Here is an 18,820-nt window from a genome sequence, read left to right as displayed (position 1 = left end):
GGCGCGAGGCCAGCAAAGGAAAAGAGAACCATCGAAAGCAATATGTCTTGCTTGGCAGGGAAGGGGGTGTTTAGTGTCCACTTGAGGGGGACAGCGGGAGGGGGGGCGGGCACACGGACAGCAGGAGGGGGGCGGGCACGCAGACAGCGGGAGGGTTAACGGGCTCACGGACAGCGGGAGGGGGGCGGGTTAACGGGCTCACGGACAGCGGGAGGGGGGGGCGGGTTAACGGGCTCACGGACAGCGGGGGGGGCAGGTTAACAGGCTCACGGACAGCGGTAGGGGGGCGGGGTAACAGGCTCACGGACAGCAGGAGGGGGGCGGGTGAACAGGCTCACGGACAACAGAAGGGGGGGCGGGTTAACGGGCACACAGACAGCGGGAGGGTGGTAGCGGGGGGGGGGGACGGACAGCGGGAAGGTGGTCAGGAAACAGCCAGCGGGACAGGGACAAGATAACAATGAACACAAACATCGGTGTAAAAAAAAAAAAAAAAGTACACGCCCACAGTGGCCAAGTCTTCATGACGTTGCGGAGAGGGAAAGAATCGGCGGAACGCCCACAAATCGCCTCGGGAAATGACGGACAGTTCTCTCTTCCAATGGCTAGCCTCCATTTATGGAGCTAGCCAATGGAAGAGAGAGGCGGAACGAAGGCCACACTGTTCCAACATAAGATTTAGCCTGCGCGAAAGGCTGCGCAGTGCGCAGCTTTCGACAGGCGAAACCTAAAAAGAACATTCATGCTCACAGCCGCAATCCGCACACCAGAGCGTGCACAAAGGTGCGCAACCAAACTAATCAATAGTACAATACACCCTTACCTATTAACAAAAGTAAGGGAAAAAAGCACAAATAAATAACTCGGGACATATAGAATCCTTGTACCTGAGCAGCATACCCACGATACGACAGGCTTTACCTCGCAAAACTGGCTGTGGCAGACTAGGTTTAGAATCCACACTCTCTTGCAAATCATCCAATACCGCATCAGAAATCCCAATACCTTGTGCACTCAACTCAGAACCATCACACACCCTAAGCACAGGAGACAGAGCATGCTGATCACCCACAAAATCATAGGGGTGATAAACAGAAACATCCTTTACGGTCTGAATTTTCTTAGCTTCTTCTTCATCTGAAATCCTGATGACATCTCTTTTACTCCAGCAACTTTTGTTTAGCAATAGCACAGAACCCTTGGAAACCCTTTCACACTCGAACAGGCAAAGACAATGTAGAATCCCCTTTCTTTATGAGAAGGAACTTTCACAAGCACCCAATCACCCATCACATGTGACCTCCTTAAACTTCACCTGTTGTTGTCAAACAGTTCCTTAGAATGACATTGCTTCGCAGACAGCATGGCTGATAACTCGCATAGATTCTCCAACTTACCCTTACCAAAATCTCCAATCTAATCAGGACACAAAGCACACCTCGGGAATCTCTTGAGTCACAAAACAAAAGGAGAGAACCCAGTGGTGCTGTGAGGTGTAATCAAATAAGACCAAACTTCCTTGCCCAAAAATGACCACCTCAAAACCCATGGCCAAAGCAGATTGGACTCCTCCATTGAAAAAATGCGTTTATCCGCTCCACGAAACCAGTAGTTGAAGGCGAATAAAGAGCTACCTTCAAGTGCAAAATCTGATAATCCTCAATAAATGTTCTTATTTTGTGCGACATAAAATGTTTGCCATTGTTGTTAACAAGTTCTTTAGAAACACCTTCAATAGAGAAAATGTGCTTTAAAACATAACAATGGAGTCCGTGTTAGGAGAAGAAGTGAAATCCAAATACACCCATTTGGAAAAATAGTCCACCAGTACCTTCCTTTATATCTTGGAGACGCAGGAAGATGTTCAAACGGGCCTGCTAAATTCAAAGCCACTTTGTGACAAGCATTATCCGGAAATGGCACAGGATGAAGTCGAGACACGAAGCCACCAGAGTTTGTCAGATACCAAACAAGTGGCATAATCATCAATAAATTTAGACACTTGCGACTCCATGGCCGGCCACCAATAGAACTGCTCGAGAGCCTTGCAAGTGCTACTCATACCTAAACCCCCCCTTGTGAGCTTCCTTTATCAGTATCTGTCTTTCAAAGACGCAGCAGGCACACACATATTCACATGTAGCTAAACACCATCCAATAAAGATAACTCTTCAGATACTTCCACATAAGAATGCAAAGCAGCATCCACACTTCTCTCCCTAGACCAGCCAGTAACAATGAAAGAAGACACCATCCCCAACACAGTATCCTTTGTTGCTGCTTCAAACCAGAGTGCCAAACGGAGCTAGACCCATGCAAAAAGTTTGCCGCTAAAGCTACAACCACCTCTGGCTCCTCCACACAGACCAACTGTTCCTCTTGAACAGGCAACCTGGACAGGCAATCTGCCAGTCATAAAAGCTTCCTGAACATTATTCAATCAGACATACACTGGCACCTTTCTTCAAAGGGTTTCTTATGGGTTGCACCACAAACGCATACCCTTTAACATAACATGAATAACATTTGCTCAACCCTAGAAAAGATCAGTGGTTCTTTGTCTTTAGGAGCCGGAGCATCCTTGAATCGCCTTGATCAAATACATTTTTGGTAAAATACCTTTAGGACTGATACTGTGCTTTAGGACTGCTACTGTGCCCTAAATAATCAAAATTGAGCACTCAATTTCCACTTGTCTGCATGCAGAGTTATGCCAAACTCCTTGACTCTTTCACATATCTCAGATAATATACCTTGTTATGCTCGTTCAAAGAAAAACACAAAGACTAACATATCATCCTGGAAAGTCTGGAGCCCACTATTACCCCCTAACACAGAGTCCATGTATCTCTGAAAGACACTAGCCACAGAAGCCAAGCCAAAAGGAAGCCTGGTGAATTTGTAGGCTTAAAACAGTGTTACAAAATATGTCAGCTTTTGGTAATGCTCATCCAAAGGAATCTGGTGGTATGCAGACTTGAGGTCCAGTAGAGAAAAGAACTTTGTATTACCAATGTTAGATAAACGTTCTTTTACTTTAGAAAGGAGGAGGACACTCCACAACTATATTTTTGTTGAGACTGCAGAGATACGCAAACAACCTAATATTGCCATCCTTTTTGTGAACTAAAACAATGGGACTGACCCACTCAGAAGACACAGCTTCTTTAATGATGCCATCCCTTACCATTTGGCCCAATAATTCCTTCAACTCAGATCCAATGCTCAATGGAACATGGCAAACTTTATGAGTTACTGCAATGGCATTCTTCTTAAGTTTCATTGAATGGATATAGCTATTTATGCACCTAATGGCCTGACTGAAAATCTGAGGACTCGTTTTACCAACACTGTTCACCGAAAGCTGATCCTAAATGTGAACAAGAGAAATGGGAATATTTGAAAGTCTAACTGGGGTATCAGGACCAAGAACTAGCATAAGTCCCAACTTAGCCAAAACTTGCCAACCAATAATAAGCCTGCCCTTAATGGCAACATAAACTTTGGTGAACACCATTCTGCTCAAACATGTGACCAGTTGCTCACAATACCCCAGCATATCAATGTCCTGATCTCCGTAGGCGTTAGGATGGATATCAGGTTCAGATAACAACAGAAACACCACAATGAGCCTTAAAACAGTGCATCAGTAATAATTGGGACACGTGAGCCAGAATCACGCATAATATCAATGGTTATAACATCCCCCAAATTCACTTTACATACAGGGTCTTTACCCTCTATTGAAGCATCCGAAACCACCTTCGAATTGAGCATCAGATTAGAAAAATCAAAGGTATCATCATTGTCTGCAATTTCATTACTAAGCCCTTTGGTAAAATTCATGCCCATTTTACAAACCCATGAAAATGACCTAACTACTTACACTAGTGCAACGTTTGCCCACAGCTGGACAACATGGATAGTTTTCCAAATTAGTTTTCGATCCGCATCTGTAACAAACTTGGTTAGAGTTTTGCGCGGAAAACTTTGCATTCTAGTCTACTACGCGCATAAAATCAACAGGTTAAGCTTCATCAACAAAATTAACTACTTGAACACTCTTGAGACATGGCACAAGTGATGGCCATTGAGCGTTTAACCTCTTAAGTGCTGCGCCTATACCAACGGCCGACGGCACCACTACCTCGGGAGTGCTGCCGTCGGCCGTTGGACGTTCCAACTGCACCTGCGCAATGGAACGTTCAGCACTGGAGCTGGACGTTCCAAAGCAGCTAAGGTGTTAATGTTTTTTGCTGGATCCGGTATTTCACCGAACGATGGAGCGCTGCAGCTCAATAGTCTTTCTTGTATTTTTTTCGAATAGCAACTCTACACAAATTGATCACGCAGGTATCAAGTTAAGCACCAAAATTACAAGTAACAGCAAGAGACCTTAAAGCTGAAATACATTTCTCAACAGATTCATCAGCAGATTGTTTTTTTAAGAAATTGAATTCTTTCCAAGAGAACACTGGGTTCCTCCGAAAATTTCTGTTGCAGGTGTGCAACAGCTTCAGCAAGCTTATTCCGATCTCCAGCCTCAGCAGCAGGATGAACAGCCTTTGGCAAAGTGGCAAAAACTTGCTGACCTTCAACGTCCAGATGAGAAAATAAAATGTCTGCTTTGTGTTTAGAGTCAAACTCATCTTCCCCCACTGCCACCAAGTAATTCTCAAATTAGTGCAACAATAACTTCCATTTAATTGCAGGTTTAGTCGGATGCTGAAGAAAATGGGTGATGAGGGCCAAATTAGTAGCTGCCACGGATGCCATACTCAGAACACAAGAAAAAAATAAGCCAACACCAGGAATTTCCCTAGAATACCCATAAATAATAACAATTGTACTTCAGATCCTGGCGTGTAAAATAAAGATGGGCCGTGTTAGACACAGGATCCCTGGTTGGCTGAGGTTGGTACCTTAGGCCAAATAGGGACCCTTGTTTCCACATCAGGGAAAGGAAGGACACATTCTCAGATAGCCCCCGCTCACCCCCTTGGTATCTTGGCACAAGCAGCCAGGCTTATCTTCAAGGCAAATGTGTAAAGTATTGCAACCATGCTCACAGCAACCCAATGATGACACCACAAATGGACCCCACACGAGTTTCATAAAAACGAGTATAAATATATATAAAAAGATTTACAAAAAGACCACACGATATAAATCCAACATGCGTATTTGTAATATTCTTCCTGGCCGGTTGTTAGGCCAGCCAGACCTTGTAAGTTCTGGCGATATTAATGAGCACTTCTAAACGTTCCACTGCAGTCCTACTGCAATGCTATGCAGTTCATAATGCTAGGATCAGGCACTATGCAATGCAAAAATAATGCAGTTCGTAATGCTAGAATCAGGCACTTTCCAATGTAACAATAAAGAAATGCGTAACGCAACAATCAGGTACTTCGTTATGCAGAAGTAAAGCAATGCGTGTTACACTAATCAGGTAGTTCGTTATGCAGGAATAACGCAATGCGTAATACACTAATCAGGTAGTTTGTTATGCAGAAACAATGCAATGCGTAATCCAGCAATCAAGTAGTTTGTTATGCAGAAACAATGCAATGCGTAATACGACAATCAGGTAGTTCGGTATGCAGGAATAATGCAATGCGTAATATGCTCCAGCACCGATAACAGTGCCTTATGCGGTCTCTCCGCTACTCGAGTGACTCGCAGTCAGCCTCTGTCAACAGTTGCCCCCGCACGGGTATGTTGTAAACAAAGAATGCAGCTCCGGCCCTGGTACTGCTACTCCTTTGGCAAGTATGGGCCGCAATACGACCCGAAGCAGAGGCTTCCGCTGCAGGAAGGGGAGAAGCAGACGTCTTCCTCCGAGCCCGCACCGCGCCCCAGGTGTCGACACACGTTACCTGGGGGTGCGACCTCTCTCTTCTCTCCTATTCCAGCGACTTGGGCCTCCGATGCAATCTTTGTGAATTTCGGGTGAGGGGCTCGGACTCTCCCTCGACGAAGTTGGTTCGAGGTCCCGCTTTAGCAACGGCAGTTTCGGGCCGGCAGCTCAGCTCCCCCGGGGCTGCCGGTCCGGGTCGCTGATGCTACAAAGATCTCCGGCTACCACAGGGCAAACGCACACAGCGTCGCCGAGACTCACTTGAGCTTTTGCGTGCATGATCACAGAGCACTCCTCACGAAGGTCTCGGGCTGCACAAAGCACGTCGCTGAGACTCACTTGGACTCCGGTGCACGCGATAACAGGACAAGCCTCACGATGGGCTCAGGCTGCCAAAAGCACACGCACAAAGCGTCACTTAGACTCTCCTGGAAACATTTGTGTTCTAGAGTTTCCACAACAGGGAGCCAGCTCTCCTCGGGCCCTTGGGGTAAGTTACTTCCGGACACAGCAAAATCCTTTCAAGCAGGGGGGACACAGCAAAGTCCCTTTAGCCTCTCCTTGGTTAAAACAGCATACTGCAGGCCAGCCCCAGAACACACAGCAAGGGTCAGTCCTTTCCTTCAGTCTCTTCAGTTGTTTCTCCCTTGGCAAAGGTTCTTCTTGACCACAAAGTACATTCAGTCTTGTTCAAACTTGATCAATCAATTTTTCCAAAGTTCAGGGGCTTCAGCTCTCATAGTTATACCCTAAATGTCATTGAAGTCTTTGTGTTCAGGGGGCACTGACCCATGTTCAAACCAGTTCAGGGTGTCTCCATGCCAGTGACACCTTCTTCCTTTGATTAGTATGGGTATGGATTCTCAATCACTCAGCAGGAGATGGGACCATTGTTTTATGGCAGCAACCCAGGCCTCTTCGCATCTAGGGGCTACTCCTCACACTACACTCAAGATGCAGGGCAGCCTGTTGCTGTCTCACCTCCTCCCCTGGGTCAAGACATTCCCCAGATCCTATCACTTTCAAATCCAGACAGTCAATCCACAACCAGGCAAAGACACACAGAAATGTTAGGGCACAACAACCCAGCCACTTCTAAAAGAGTGGCTTCTAAACAATGCAAAAACCACCTTCATAAAAAGATGTGTTATTACATTGTGAGTTCAGCCACACTAAACTTCACCTCTCCATCTTAAGCCTCTGGGAAGATAGGCTGGAAAACATATTACACAGCCTCCCCATTCTATCCTATGGGCAAGATGGCCCTCCCACAGTGAAAAACGAAATGGAGATTATTTCACTGTCAGGACATGGTACACACCTTAGTACATGTCCTACCTTTCACAAGCACTGCACCATGCCCGGGGGGTACCTTGGGCCTACCATAGGGTGTCTGATGTGCATAGAAAGGGAAGGGTGAGGTCTGGCAAGTGGGTGCACTTGTCGGAACATGGCAGTTTAACAAACTGCACACAGGCACTGCAGTGGCAGGCCAGAGTTCCCTCTTTAAGGCTACTTGTGTGGGTGGCACAATTAGTGATGCAGGCCCACTAGTAGCAGTTGCATTACCAGCCCTGGCACACATAGGGCACTTTACTAGGGACTTTACTAGTAAGGCAAACATACCAATCATGGACAACCAATTACAATTACACTTTATACAGGGAGCACTTGTACTTTGACACTGATCAGCAGTGGCAAAGTGCCAAAAGCATCTAAGTTGGCAAAATAAAATCCATCACAGCATCCAAAATAGAGGATGTAGAGACAAAATGTCAGGGGTAATCACATCAAGGAATTCTAGGTCTAACAGGCCTGAATTGGGACAGTTGTAAAAGTACCTCAAATGCCTGTCACCGAAATACAAGCTACAGATATGTCAGCCATGGATGGATTAAACTTTGGAAAGCACAACAAAAGAAATCCAGCACAGTGCTACATATTCAGACACAGCTGGGTCAACCCTGAAGAACATCACAGCCCAACATGCAGTGCAAAGGGAACAAAGTATCCTTAATCAGCTGTCACGTAGCAACATACTGTGCAGATCAGTGCAATTGCGCTCCGGAAAACAAAGTGTAACCAGTGGGAGCGCCCATCTAATATGTGCTCCAATCACAAGCAATCTGTGGTAATTGCCTTTGCATTACTCTGTGCTAGCCAGCTGCACTCACATGGAACACACTACCATTAGGTCTCTAGAATGTAAAGAGTGCTTGGTCTGGTTGCCAAGCACCGAGTCAGTTGCTGCTGGCTGCCCTATGGCTAGGACATTGCTGTACCTTAAACTTAAATAAAGAAGTTCTGGTTTGTTGTTATCCTGCCTGTCTGTACTTCTTCACACTGGCGACGAGCGAAGAAGATTGGACCCAGCAAGATCATCATTAATTTGATGACAAGAAACAAAAGGAATGATTGCAACATTAAGATGCTCTTTGACAATATTGAATACAAAGGTAGGCTAACTGCAGGGAAGATATATGTTTCATGCAGAGGTGACAGCATAATCAGCTGGTTTCACCAGGCCGACCTAGGTGTGTCTTTAGTTCCTGGTGGCGATCCCTGCATTATCCTCAGAGAAATCTCCTCACCACCTGTTACTTAAAACCTTGTCCCAAGTGAGAGCTGTGCAAATGTTATTTCTAGTGTGAGTGATTCGAGCTGTGTTCTACGTTCTGAATTCAAAGAAGTCTTCTGCGAGAGGTTGGGTTGTCTATCAGGTTACACGCACAAGATTATACTAAAGCAAGATTCTCAACTTGTCACATATAAAGTACGCAGCGTACCTTTGGCTATGAGGGAGTCTATGCTCGCCGAGCTTGAGAAATCAAAGAAAGAAGGTATCATTGTTAAAACAGAGGCTAGTGAACGGTTGGCTCCGTGGTTCTACCACGCAAAGCCTCTGGCGAGGTACGCTTATGTGTGGATCTTCATGCTCCCAACAGCGCGATGGTTGCTGACAGGTACCCTTTCCCAAACATCACTGAAATGTTAGACCAGTTGAGGATGCACTTATCTTCTCCAATTTAGATCTCCGTGCTGCATATCATCAAGTCAAAAATGATTAGTCCATGGACTTGACTGCCTTCATAACCCCTTTTGGAACATACAAGTTCACACATCTTCCTTTCGGCTTGATCTCTGCTACCTCTGTTTTTCAGAGAGTCATGGAAGTGGTGTTGAGGGAGTTAAGATATACCAGGATGATGTTTTGATCCATGGTTCGTCTCAGAGTGAACATGATGCAAGACTGAGGAGTGTGCTTGAACGATTCAGCGCGAGAGGTCTAACTCTGCGTGAAAATAAATGCAAGTTTAATTTTTCTGAAATGGACTACTTGGGTCACCATTTGACCAGTGATGGAGTTAGGCCCAGAGAGCGCCTGGTGAAGACCATTGAGGAACTTTCCGTCTCGCAGTCCAGAGATGAACTAGTGACCTTCCTGGGAATGGCTGAGTACTACAATAAATTTGCTCCACAGTTTGCCTGCCGTACCTTTGTTCTCAGGTCCCTTTTAAAGAAGGGTGTGAAATTCTCCTGGTCCACTCAGTGCCAGTTACAATTCGAGGGAGTCAATAAAGCTCTTTGTTGCGCTCCCTCTCTACAGAGCTTTGATACTATTCAAGCTCCATTCTGGTTACCGATGCCAGTTCAAGAGGCGTGGGTGCCGTTCTTAAACAGACTAGGGTCGGCAGGGAAGAAACCATCCTGTTTTTCTCAAGAGCTCTCGTTGGTCTAGAACTTCAATATTCAGTCATTGAAAAGGAGGCGTTGTGCATTTTCTGGGCAATCAAGAAGCTCAAGAAATTCCTCTGGAGTACCTCTTTTGTTGTTCATTCAGATCATAAGCCTCTACAGGATCTATTCTGTAAAAAGTAATTAGACGCTGTCTTCTCACAGATATGTATGTGGGTCATTGCCCTCCGGGCCTTTGACTTGGTTGTAAAATACAACCCCCGGGGTGGATAACAAAGCGGCAGACTGTCTATCTCGCTTGGTTCCCAATCAAGCAGACGAAACCTCTCTTGACCCTGAAGATACCTGGAAAATTGATGACTTCAAAGTATGTGAGGTGGTCGAAGGAGTTGTTTCTGAGTCACAGTGAAGAGACTATGAAAAGTAACCTTGACTTGCTTGATGTGTGCAGATTAGTGTCAGGAGGGTGGACGGGTATCAAGAGATTCACTGAAGGTGTCTGGAAATTCTGGAATGTACAGAATGAACTTTCGGTGAGTGATGATTTACTTTGTAGAGGAATGCGTCTTGTTCCTCCAACATCCCTCAGGCAGAAAATAGTCTGTTTGGCTCTTCTGGGCCACCAAGGCATCTCCAAAACCAAGGAGAGGGTTCGTCTACACTTCTGGTGGCCCGGCATGGATATTCTTGTAGAGCGAATGGTGAGAGATTGCATGGAGTGCAATGCCTGTGATACATTTTGCAAAACTAGGGTTCAACCAATGATTATACAAGAGCCTCCCACTCATTGTTGGCAGCATGTGGCCTTAGATCTGTTGGGACCTGTCTCCTCCAAGACGGGTCAATCTTATGTTCTTGTCTTAATTGACATGTACTCCAGATGGTTGGAGGTCAAAGTCACACAGATCATAGAAACTAAAGATGTCAAAGTTCTTAGATTAAATTTTCTGCAGGGAAGGTCTTCCTGATTCTCTACTGACTGACAATGGTGTACAGCTAGCATTAAGAGAGATGGAGGAGTTCTTGGCCAAGAAAGGAATTGAACACAAGCGTTGTTCTCTCTATCATCCAGAAAGTAACGGAACGGTAGAGAGATTTAACCGTGCTCTGAAAGAATCAATTCAACTGGCCAACAAAACCGTGACTGGAGGGCAGTAATTGTTGAGCGAGATATGGTATAGCGCTTAACTCTACATTCTACCACTGAGAAAGTCCTTTTTGAGTTTTTTTAGAGGGCACACTCCTAACACTTACATGTTTCAAACTTGGATGAAAGGGAAAGGTACCGATATTGACACTTGTGAAGATGCTCAATGGTGCGCTCGTCAGGATCTCAAGTCAGCTAAGAGAAAGGCCAACTTTGATACCAGAAATGCGGTTTCTCGCACCTTGGTTAGCGTGGGTGAAAGCGTGAGGGTACGCATTCCCCAGAAGTGTGGTAGTGCAAAATTCTCCACGCCTCATACTGTGACTAAACTATTTCTTAATGCTGTTAAACTTGATGATGGGCGCATTTAGAATTTGAGTAGAATTGCTCCTGTGCGTTCCTGATGGCAGGGATGATAATGTGTTTCTTCTAGGGTTGTTTCTCCTCTACGTAGGAGCACTCGCACTTGTCAAACTCCACGGAAACTACTTAACTATGTTTTGAACTGAATGAACTTTTTATTCTCTCAATGTTATATTTTGTATTGAGGGGAAGGTGTGTGGTAATTACCTTTGCATTAATCTGTGCTAGCCAGCTGCACTCACATGGAACACACTACCTTTAGGACTCTAGAATGTAAAGAGTGCTCGGTCTGGTTGCCAAATACTGAAAGTCAGTTGCTGCTGGCTGCCCTGTGGCTATGACGTTGCTGTACCTTGAGCTTAAAATAAAGAAGATCTGTTTTGCTGTTATCCTGCCTGTCTGAACTTCTTCACACAATCCAGAAGAAACGCTGATGCTCTGGTTGCACTGACTGAGGGCTCCTGTATATATGGTTACAAAAAGAAAGCTTTTGGGAAATGTTGCTTTCTGTGTGTCTCCTCCTTAAGTGCCAACTTTCTTGCAACATTTGGCGCGGAAGTTGGTGATTTATGGCACTTTTGGGGAGGTCACAGTTGTTGTGTTGCAAAATTTCACGCTGTCCTGCGGTAGCAGATCTGGATTACTTCACTACTAAGATTGCTTAATGTTGGAATTTCCGCAGGATTTGCGCCGTCTTGTTGAGCCTGGTGTGTTTCGGTGGGTCATCTGTCTCGTTTGTGTATTTCTCTTCTGACTGATCTACGCACAGCGACAGCAGCAACTGACTAAACCGATGCACCCGCAACGCCAAGAGAGCTGTACATTTCAGATGTACACGTCGTGCTAAAGCATTAGCACCAGGAAAAACAGCTTTAAAACAATACAATCCTTTAAAAACAATTCATGCTCACAGCCGCAATCCGCACACCAGCGCACGAACAAAGGTGCACGACACACAGAACAGCCAAGCTAATCACTAGTACACATGTCTACTCTCCTTATGTTCATCTCCGTCGTGCATGCAGATAATTCCTCAACAATCTTTGATATCGTGATAGCCTCTTTAAGAGTTAGGTTCCATTTTTCCCAGCCTCTCCTGTACTTTTGTTGTTGTAGCACTGCACAAGTAAATGGCCCTTTATGAACTCGTAAGTCATCTCTCCAAATTTACACTTCTTGACAACTCTTAAACATGCTACAAACTCCTCCACTGTCACCTATGGCCTCTGCGAACGGGTACAAAACTTGTGTCTTGTTATCGTCACAGTCACTGACTTTACAAATCTAATGTCTAGCCTTTGCTTGGCTACCTTGTAAACATCGGTTATGGAGGACCTCGCAAGTCTACTGCAACTGGCAAGAAGTTGAACGTATGCAGCGTCTCTAGCAGTTCTCAATAATGCTCTTTTGTCTTTCAGGAGAGCAATTTTGACCATTCAAGGTTAGGAAATAATTCACAAATATGTGTATGCAATCTTCTCATTCTGTCTGAGGTTGTTCTGAGTAATAAACAAAGTTAGGTGACTGTGTTATTGCGGGAGAGCCTTCCACGAAAGCATGTGCAAATGTATGTACATTTTGTAATCCCCGCTGGGCAGTTCAATTATACACACTTGTGCTGGGATGATGGCTGGACAAGTGTTAATGATGCTCAGTCCTTTAACTACACATGCAAGTGCCAGACATAAACTTGAGCAATAGGTGACTTTGCTGTAATTACTACTACGGCGCTATATGGCATTCATTGCTTCTTTATGCTATGATTTATGTACCTTCTCTCCGTTTAGAGTGTCGACCTCAGTTTCACTCTGGCTTGGACAGCGTTTACTTCCTGGACAGAAACAGAAAAATGTCAACAACGGCAAGACGGGTTTAGATCGGAAAGCTTTATGTGGCTGTGCTACTGCTCCAGTTTGCACTTCAGGTGATCCGCACAGTACGATCGGCAGAATGTGGGGACGTGTAGCAGTGGAAAAGCTCTTCAAGTCAGTTCTGTAATGTGGGCGGGCCTTTCAGACGTCGCCCTCCGCATTACTAAGCTGCCACACTAAATGCAAAATTCATATTCATAACGGGTTGCTATGCTGCCACGCTAGATATATGGCTTGTGTTCAGCACCTTTATTCTAAGTGGAATGTGAATTTTCGGGTTATACATTTCTAATTCATCACAGCAGCGTCGCTTGTCCCACGTCCCACCAGGCTGTGACGTATCATTTCATTCAAAGATGCTAATGCAGGTTTCACTCTTCCTCACCTCTTGAAAATAGGTGATTGCTGAATGAGCTCGTTGCCAAACTGCAGTAAATTTGCCGATGGAACTCCTTACAAGGTTTCAAACTTATCTACTAAGTATCGGAGTCACATGAAATTTGTGGAACCTCACATTCAGCCAGCACCTGTTTGCTGGAATGGAAACTATTCTAGAACACTGTGCACATTACATTCTATATAAGGCTCCAGAATGCAGACACCATCTAGAACAGTTACCACTGAGGGCAAAGAACGAGGTATCAAAATGAAAGTGCGACAAAGAATATTGAGAGCACTCAGCAGCTCCAAAGTTAATACAACATTGGTTTGGGGCTAGAGGAACAATTGGCAATAATCGATGTTTAACGAGGCATTGTGTACTTAAAGGTTCACAGTTCTGCGGCTTCCTAACTCGGGAACTTACAGGGAGGTATCGAACTATCCTGAAAAGTTCACTAAAGCACATTCTGTACTTTAAAAGTGAATAAATATATTATGACCATTTTCGAACTCCACCCCTTAAAACCGTTGGTGTTATGATCGTTTACTAGTCACAACGGTCTAGGACTGAAACATGCCAGCCAGCTGAAAAATAGCAGATAAGACCTCATAAAATGCTTTAGAAAGCTAGTCTGGGCGACGTATGTGTCACATAAGCCAAAGGCAATTTAGAAGCTATTTAGGGCATGTTATTGCATGATGGCAATTATGCAGTGGAGTCACGGTGCCGGCTTTCTCACAGGTGCCTTTAAAACGAGTATGCTGCGAGTATCCATCCTAGTACCACTCATCTACTGGGGGTTTGCTTGTCCCCGCGCCTTTTCTTCTTTGTACAACTGCTGCTGGAAAAGAAGACCCGCGCATGCGTATTCGGTCGTAGTTAATTTTCCAATTTTTCCGTGTTGCTTAGCCCTATTATTCCTTTGCGATCCGTAGACACCAATTAAGCAAAGGCTCACCTGCTGGGGTCCTGTGCCTCCATCCTGTTGTTATAATGTGCCTTTCAGAAACAAGCTGAGGACAGTACGCTGTATCCAGATGCTACAGTAACCCCAGGTTTCAGCCAGCTCCTGAACGAGAAGGCTGAAAGATTCACTGCTGACTGGGTGTTGCAGTGGGGGAGGAAAATGTACGTAAATAGACATTGAAATAGGACTACTAACATATAGACATGAGAAAAGGACAACATTTCACTACGCTTTGTGTCAACGCTGACCTAAAGCTCTTGTGTTGGTAGCTATTCCTCGGCACTGTACGTCAGCTTTCCCATGAAAAGCCAGTTTAGCCATCACTCTAGTTATATAGTTCCAAGTATGCGGTCATTATGAAGACAACTTGTCATAGATATGCTAAATATACTTCGAGTTGTAGTTTGCCGATAATGTATTCGACTGTATGTTTAGCTGCTTATGTCCATACGTATGTAACAGTAAAGGTAAGAACATAAAAGATGTTATTGTTGACATATGAGCAAGAAAACAATAAAAGTAACCACTACATATTTTCAGTACTACAGTACTGCATTTTCTCCAACAGTAATGATACGGCTCTCGAACAGTGACATTTTCATCAAAAAATTTAGATTTCAAGATGGCTGTTCTACTCAACAGACAACCTTTCCCCACTCAGGCCGTTGTCCATGTTCCGCAAGTGAAATTGACAGAGTGCTTCCGGGTCTGTCTGATCTGTACAACTTGTAGCTGATTATTATTAGACTAACGTCGCAACGTCTTTGCAACAGTTTAAGGTATGACCGTCTTAAAAATGCTTCTAAGTTGTTTTTCAGTTAGGTGTAATATTTATTGAGTATAGTTTTCCAGTGACCCTCATTGTGAAAGTATGACCTTTACAGGGCACGAGTCGGGGTACCACGCGGGTGGACGGCATCCCCCCACTTATTTCCGAGGGTTTTTCAGGGTGGACGCCGTCCACCCTGCTAAATCAAAACTGCGTCCACCATTAAAAAAACGGGAGCGCGGCGCGCACAAAGTAAATAAAGCATTTCCGTAATTTGAACCGGGCACAGCTTGCCCCCACCTCCCTTCTTGACTCCGAGGCTGTATGAAAGCTCCGACCCCCAGCAGCAGCAGCACTGTAGAGGCACAGCGGGATGGCAGCCCTCACACCTCCAGCCCTTGATGAGCTGTTAAGAGGTGCGTGAAGGTGACAGAGGGAGGTGCTGCAGGTTCAGGAGCAGGGCATCCATTCGCATGCAAACAGCCCTGAATGCGTCTTGTATCTGCTATTTAGAGGGGGGCTCACACATTCCATTTCTACCCAGGGCCCCAAACATCCTAGACTCGGCCAGATTACACCCCTGATTACACCGAGGCAGCACCTGCTTCTCTTCACCGAGCTTAATTACTGTCCCTAATTTGTAAGCAAACCTCGGTTCTTCAAACATGCATAATGTAATACAATAAAGAAATGGCACAATCGCACCCACACTGATGAACAAAGTATGGAGGACAATCAGTTCTCTTAGAGTATCTTCTGTAAGTACTGTATATCACAGTGGGGGGTGGCATTTTGGACATAGAGCCTGTCTTCTCGTTGTCTTGTGCAGGAGGGAGCGAGAAGCCCAAGATGATACTAGAATACTGCATGCCCACCCCTGTGCCCACCCTGGTGGATCACCTTCCCTCTCCTGTGATGACTCCTGCTCCTGTCTCCCCATGTTGTGGCTCCAGTCCACCCCCCGCCTGTGATGGCTCCTGTCCCCCATGTGGTGGCTCCAGTCCACCCCCGCCTGTGATGGCTCCTGTCCCGCATGTTGTGGCTCCAGTCCACCCCCGACTGTGATGGCTCTTGTCCCCCCCTGTGGTGGATCCTGTCTCCGCCCTGGGTGGCTTCTGTCCCAGTCCTGGAACGGCCCCTGCAGCGAGGGTGAAGTTCTTGATGGGCCTCTTCTCAAAAGGGCTCAGCTCAAAATTAATATGGAAAGGTGGGCGAGTGAGTAAGTGAAGGGATGTGTGAATGGCTGGATGAATTAGTGAAAGGGTGAATGGATGAATGAAAGATTGAATAAATGGATAATGAGAGAGGATAGATGGATTGATGAGTGAGGGGAAGGATGGAGAGAAAATGTAAATAGCTGGATGTATGGGTGGAAGGGTAGCTGGATGATTGATGAGGGGAAAGATGGATGAGGGGAAGGATGAGGGATGGAGGGGAAGGATGGATGAGAGGAAGGATAAATGGATGAGGGGAAGGATAAATGGATGAGGGGAAGGATGGATGGATGGAGGGGAAGGATGGATGGATGAAGGGCAGGATAGATGGATGGGATGGGTGGATGGGTGAGGGGAAGGATGGATGAAAGGAAGGATGGATGAAGGGAAGGATGAAGTTTGGATGGATGAGGGGCAGGATAAATTGATGGGATGGATGGATGGGTGAGGGGAAGGATGATGGATGAGGAGATGGATGGATGGATGGATGAAGGGGAAGGATGGATGGATGAGGGGCAGGATAAATGGATGGGATGGATGGATGGGTAAGGGGAAGGATGGATGGATGAAGGGCAGGATAAATGGATGGGATGGAAGGATGGGTGAGGGGAAAGGATGGATGGATGACAGGAAGGATGGATGAGGGGATGGATGGATGGATGACGGGAAAGGATGGATGATGAGGGGAAGGATGGATGGATGGGTGAGGGGAAGGATGGATGAAAGGAAGGATGGATGAGGGGAAGGATGGATGGATGACGGGAAAGGATGGATGGATGACGGGAAAGGATGGATGATGAGGGGAAGGATGGATGGATGGATGGATGGATGGATGATGAGGGGAAGGATGGATATATGGATGGATGATGAGGGGAAGGATGGATGGATGGATGATGGGGTGGGTGAAAGGATGGATGATGAGGGGAAGGGTGGATGGATGGATGATGAGGGGATGGATGGATTGATGATGAGGGAATGGATGGATGATGAGGGGGTGGGTGAAAGGATGGATGGATGATGAGGGGAAGGATGGATGGATGATGAGGGGAAGGATGGATGGATGATGAGGGGAAGGATGGATGGATGGATGGATGATGAGGGGAAAGGATGGATGGGTGATGAGGGAAAAGGATGGATGGATGATGAGGGGAAGGATGGATGGATGATGAGGGGGAAGGACAGATGGATGGATGGATAGATGATGAGGGAAAAGGATGGATGGATGATGAGGGGAAGGATGGATGATGAGGGAAAAGGATGGATGGATGATGAGGGAAAAGGATGGACGGATGATGAGGGGAAGGATGGATGGATGATGAGGGGATGGATGGATGGATGATGAGGGGAAGGACGGATGGATGGATGGATGGATGATGGGTGTGTGAAAGGATGGATGGATGGAGAGTGGGTGAAGGGATGGATGGATGGGTGGGTGAAAGGATGGATGGATGGAGAGTGGGTGAAGGGATGGATGGATGGATACGTGGGTGGGTGAAAGGATGGATGGATGGATGATGAGTGGCTGGGTGAAAGGATGGATGGATGGATGATGAGTGGGTGGGTGAAAGGATGGATGGATGAGTGGGTGGGTGGATGGTGGATGGGTGAAAGGATGGATCAGTGGATTGGATGGTGGGTGGGTGAAAGGATGGATGAGTGGGTGTGTGGATGGTGGGTGGATGATGGGGGGTAGGTGGATGTGTGAAATGATGGATGGATGGATTGATAAGTGCAAGGGTGAATGAATGGACATATGAGTGAAAGGGTGGGTGTAAGTATGGATGAGTGAGTGAAAGGGAGAGTAGATGGACAAAAGGATGAATAGATGTGTGAAGGAGTGAAATGATAGATGGATGAGTGATAGGGGCAATGGATGGATTCATGAGTGGATGAGTAGATGGATGGATGGGTGGGTGGATGGATGGATGGAAGGAAGGAAGGCTAAGTGAAAGGGTCGATGGAGAGAGAAAGGGAGGATGGATGGATGACTAAAAGAGTGGATGGGTGGAAGGATTAGTAAGTGAAAGGATGGCTGGATTGGTGAAAGGGTAAATGGCTGAATGGATGAGTGAATGGATGGATGGGATGAAGAGTGGATGGATAAGTGTACAGATGGATAGGGTGAAAGGGTGGATGGATAATGGAGGATGAGTGAAAGGATGGATGAGGGGATGGATGAAGGGATGGATGAGTGAAATGATAGATGGAAGGATACATGATGGATAGGTTTGCAAATGGTTGAATACTTTTGGAAATGGCTGGGCTTACTTATATACTATTGCACAACCTCTGATGTGTCTGTAAAACGTACCTATTGTCCTAAAGTTTTGTCCTGAATTTTGACCTCCTGTCCTGAATTTGTGTCCTGAATTTTGACCCTTTGTCCTGAATTTTTACACTCACCGTCCTGAATTTGCACCAATGCCAGTTGGTCACCCTAATTCTTTGTGCGGTAGAACCAAGGCTCTTTAACACAGCAGCATGAGAGTGACGAGAGAGAAACCTGGCAGAGTGCTGCCAAAGAGCTCTCCCACTCAGAATATTTCATTAT

At 45.9% G+C, this 18,820-nt stretch overlaps 1 protein-coding gene across 1 annotated transcript in view; it reads right to left on the bottom strand.

Annotated features, from left to right (window-relative positions):
• The window catches only part of TDG (thymine DNA glycosylase), a 213,212-nt gene extending 198,787 nt beyond the window's left edge, over nucleotides 1-14,425 (bottom strand). Inside the window, exon 1 of the mRNA XM_078674931.1 lies at nucleotides 14,278-14,425. Coding sequence (XP_078531057.1) covers nucleotides 14,278-14,300 — 23 coding nt within the window. The 5' untranslated portion in view covers nucleotides 14,301-14,425. The remainder of the gene's footprint in view (nucleotides 1-14,277) is intronic.
• Between the last annotated feature and the right edge of the window lie 4,395 nt (nucleotides 14,426-18,820).

This window comes from Lissotriton helveticus, chromosome 1_1 (assembly GCF_964261635.1).
Source record: "Lissotriton helveticus chromosome 1_1, aLisHel1.1, whole genome shotgun sequence".
NCBI classification, from domain to species: Eukaryota; Metazoa; Chordata; class Amphibia; order Caudata; family Salamandridae; genus Lissotriton; species Lissotriton helveticus.
Note: the sequence above shows the minus strand (reverse complement) of the source record. Positions and strands in the feature narration are given on the sequence as shown.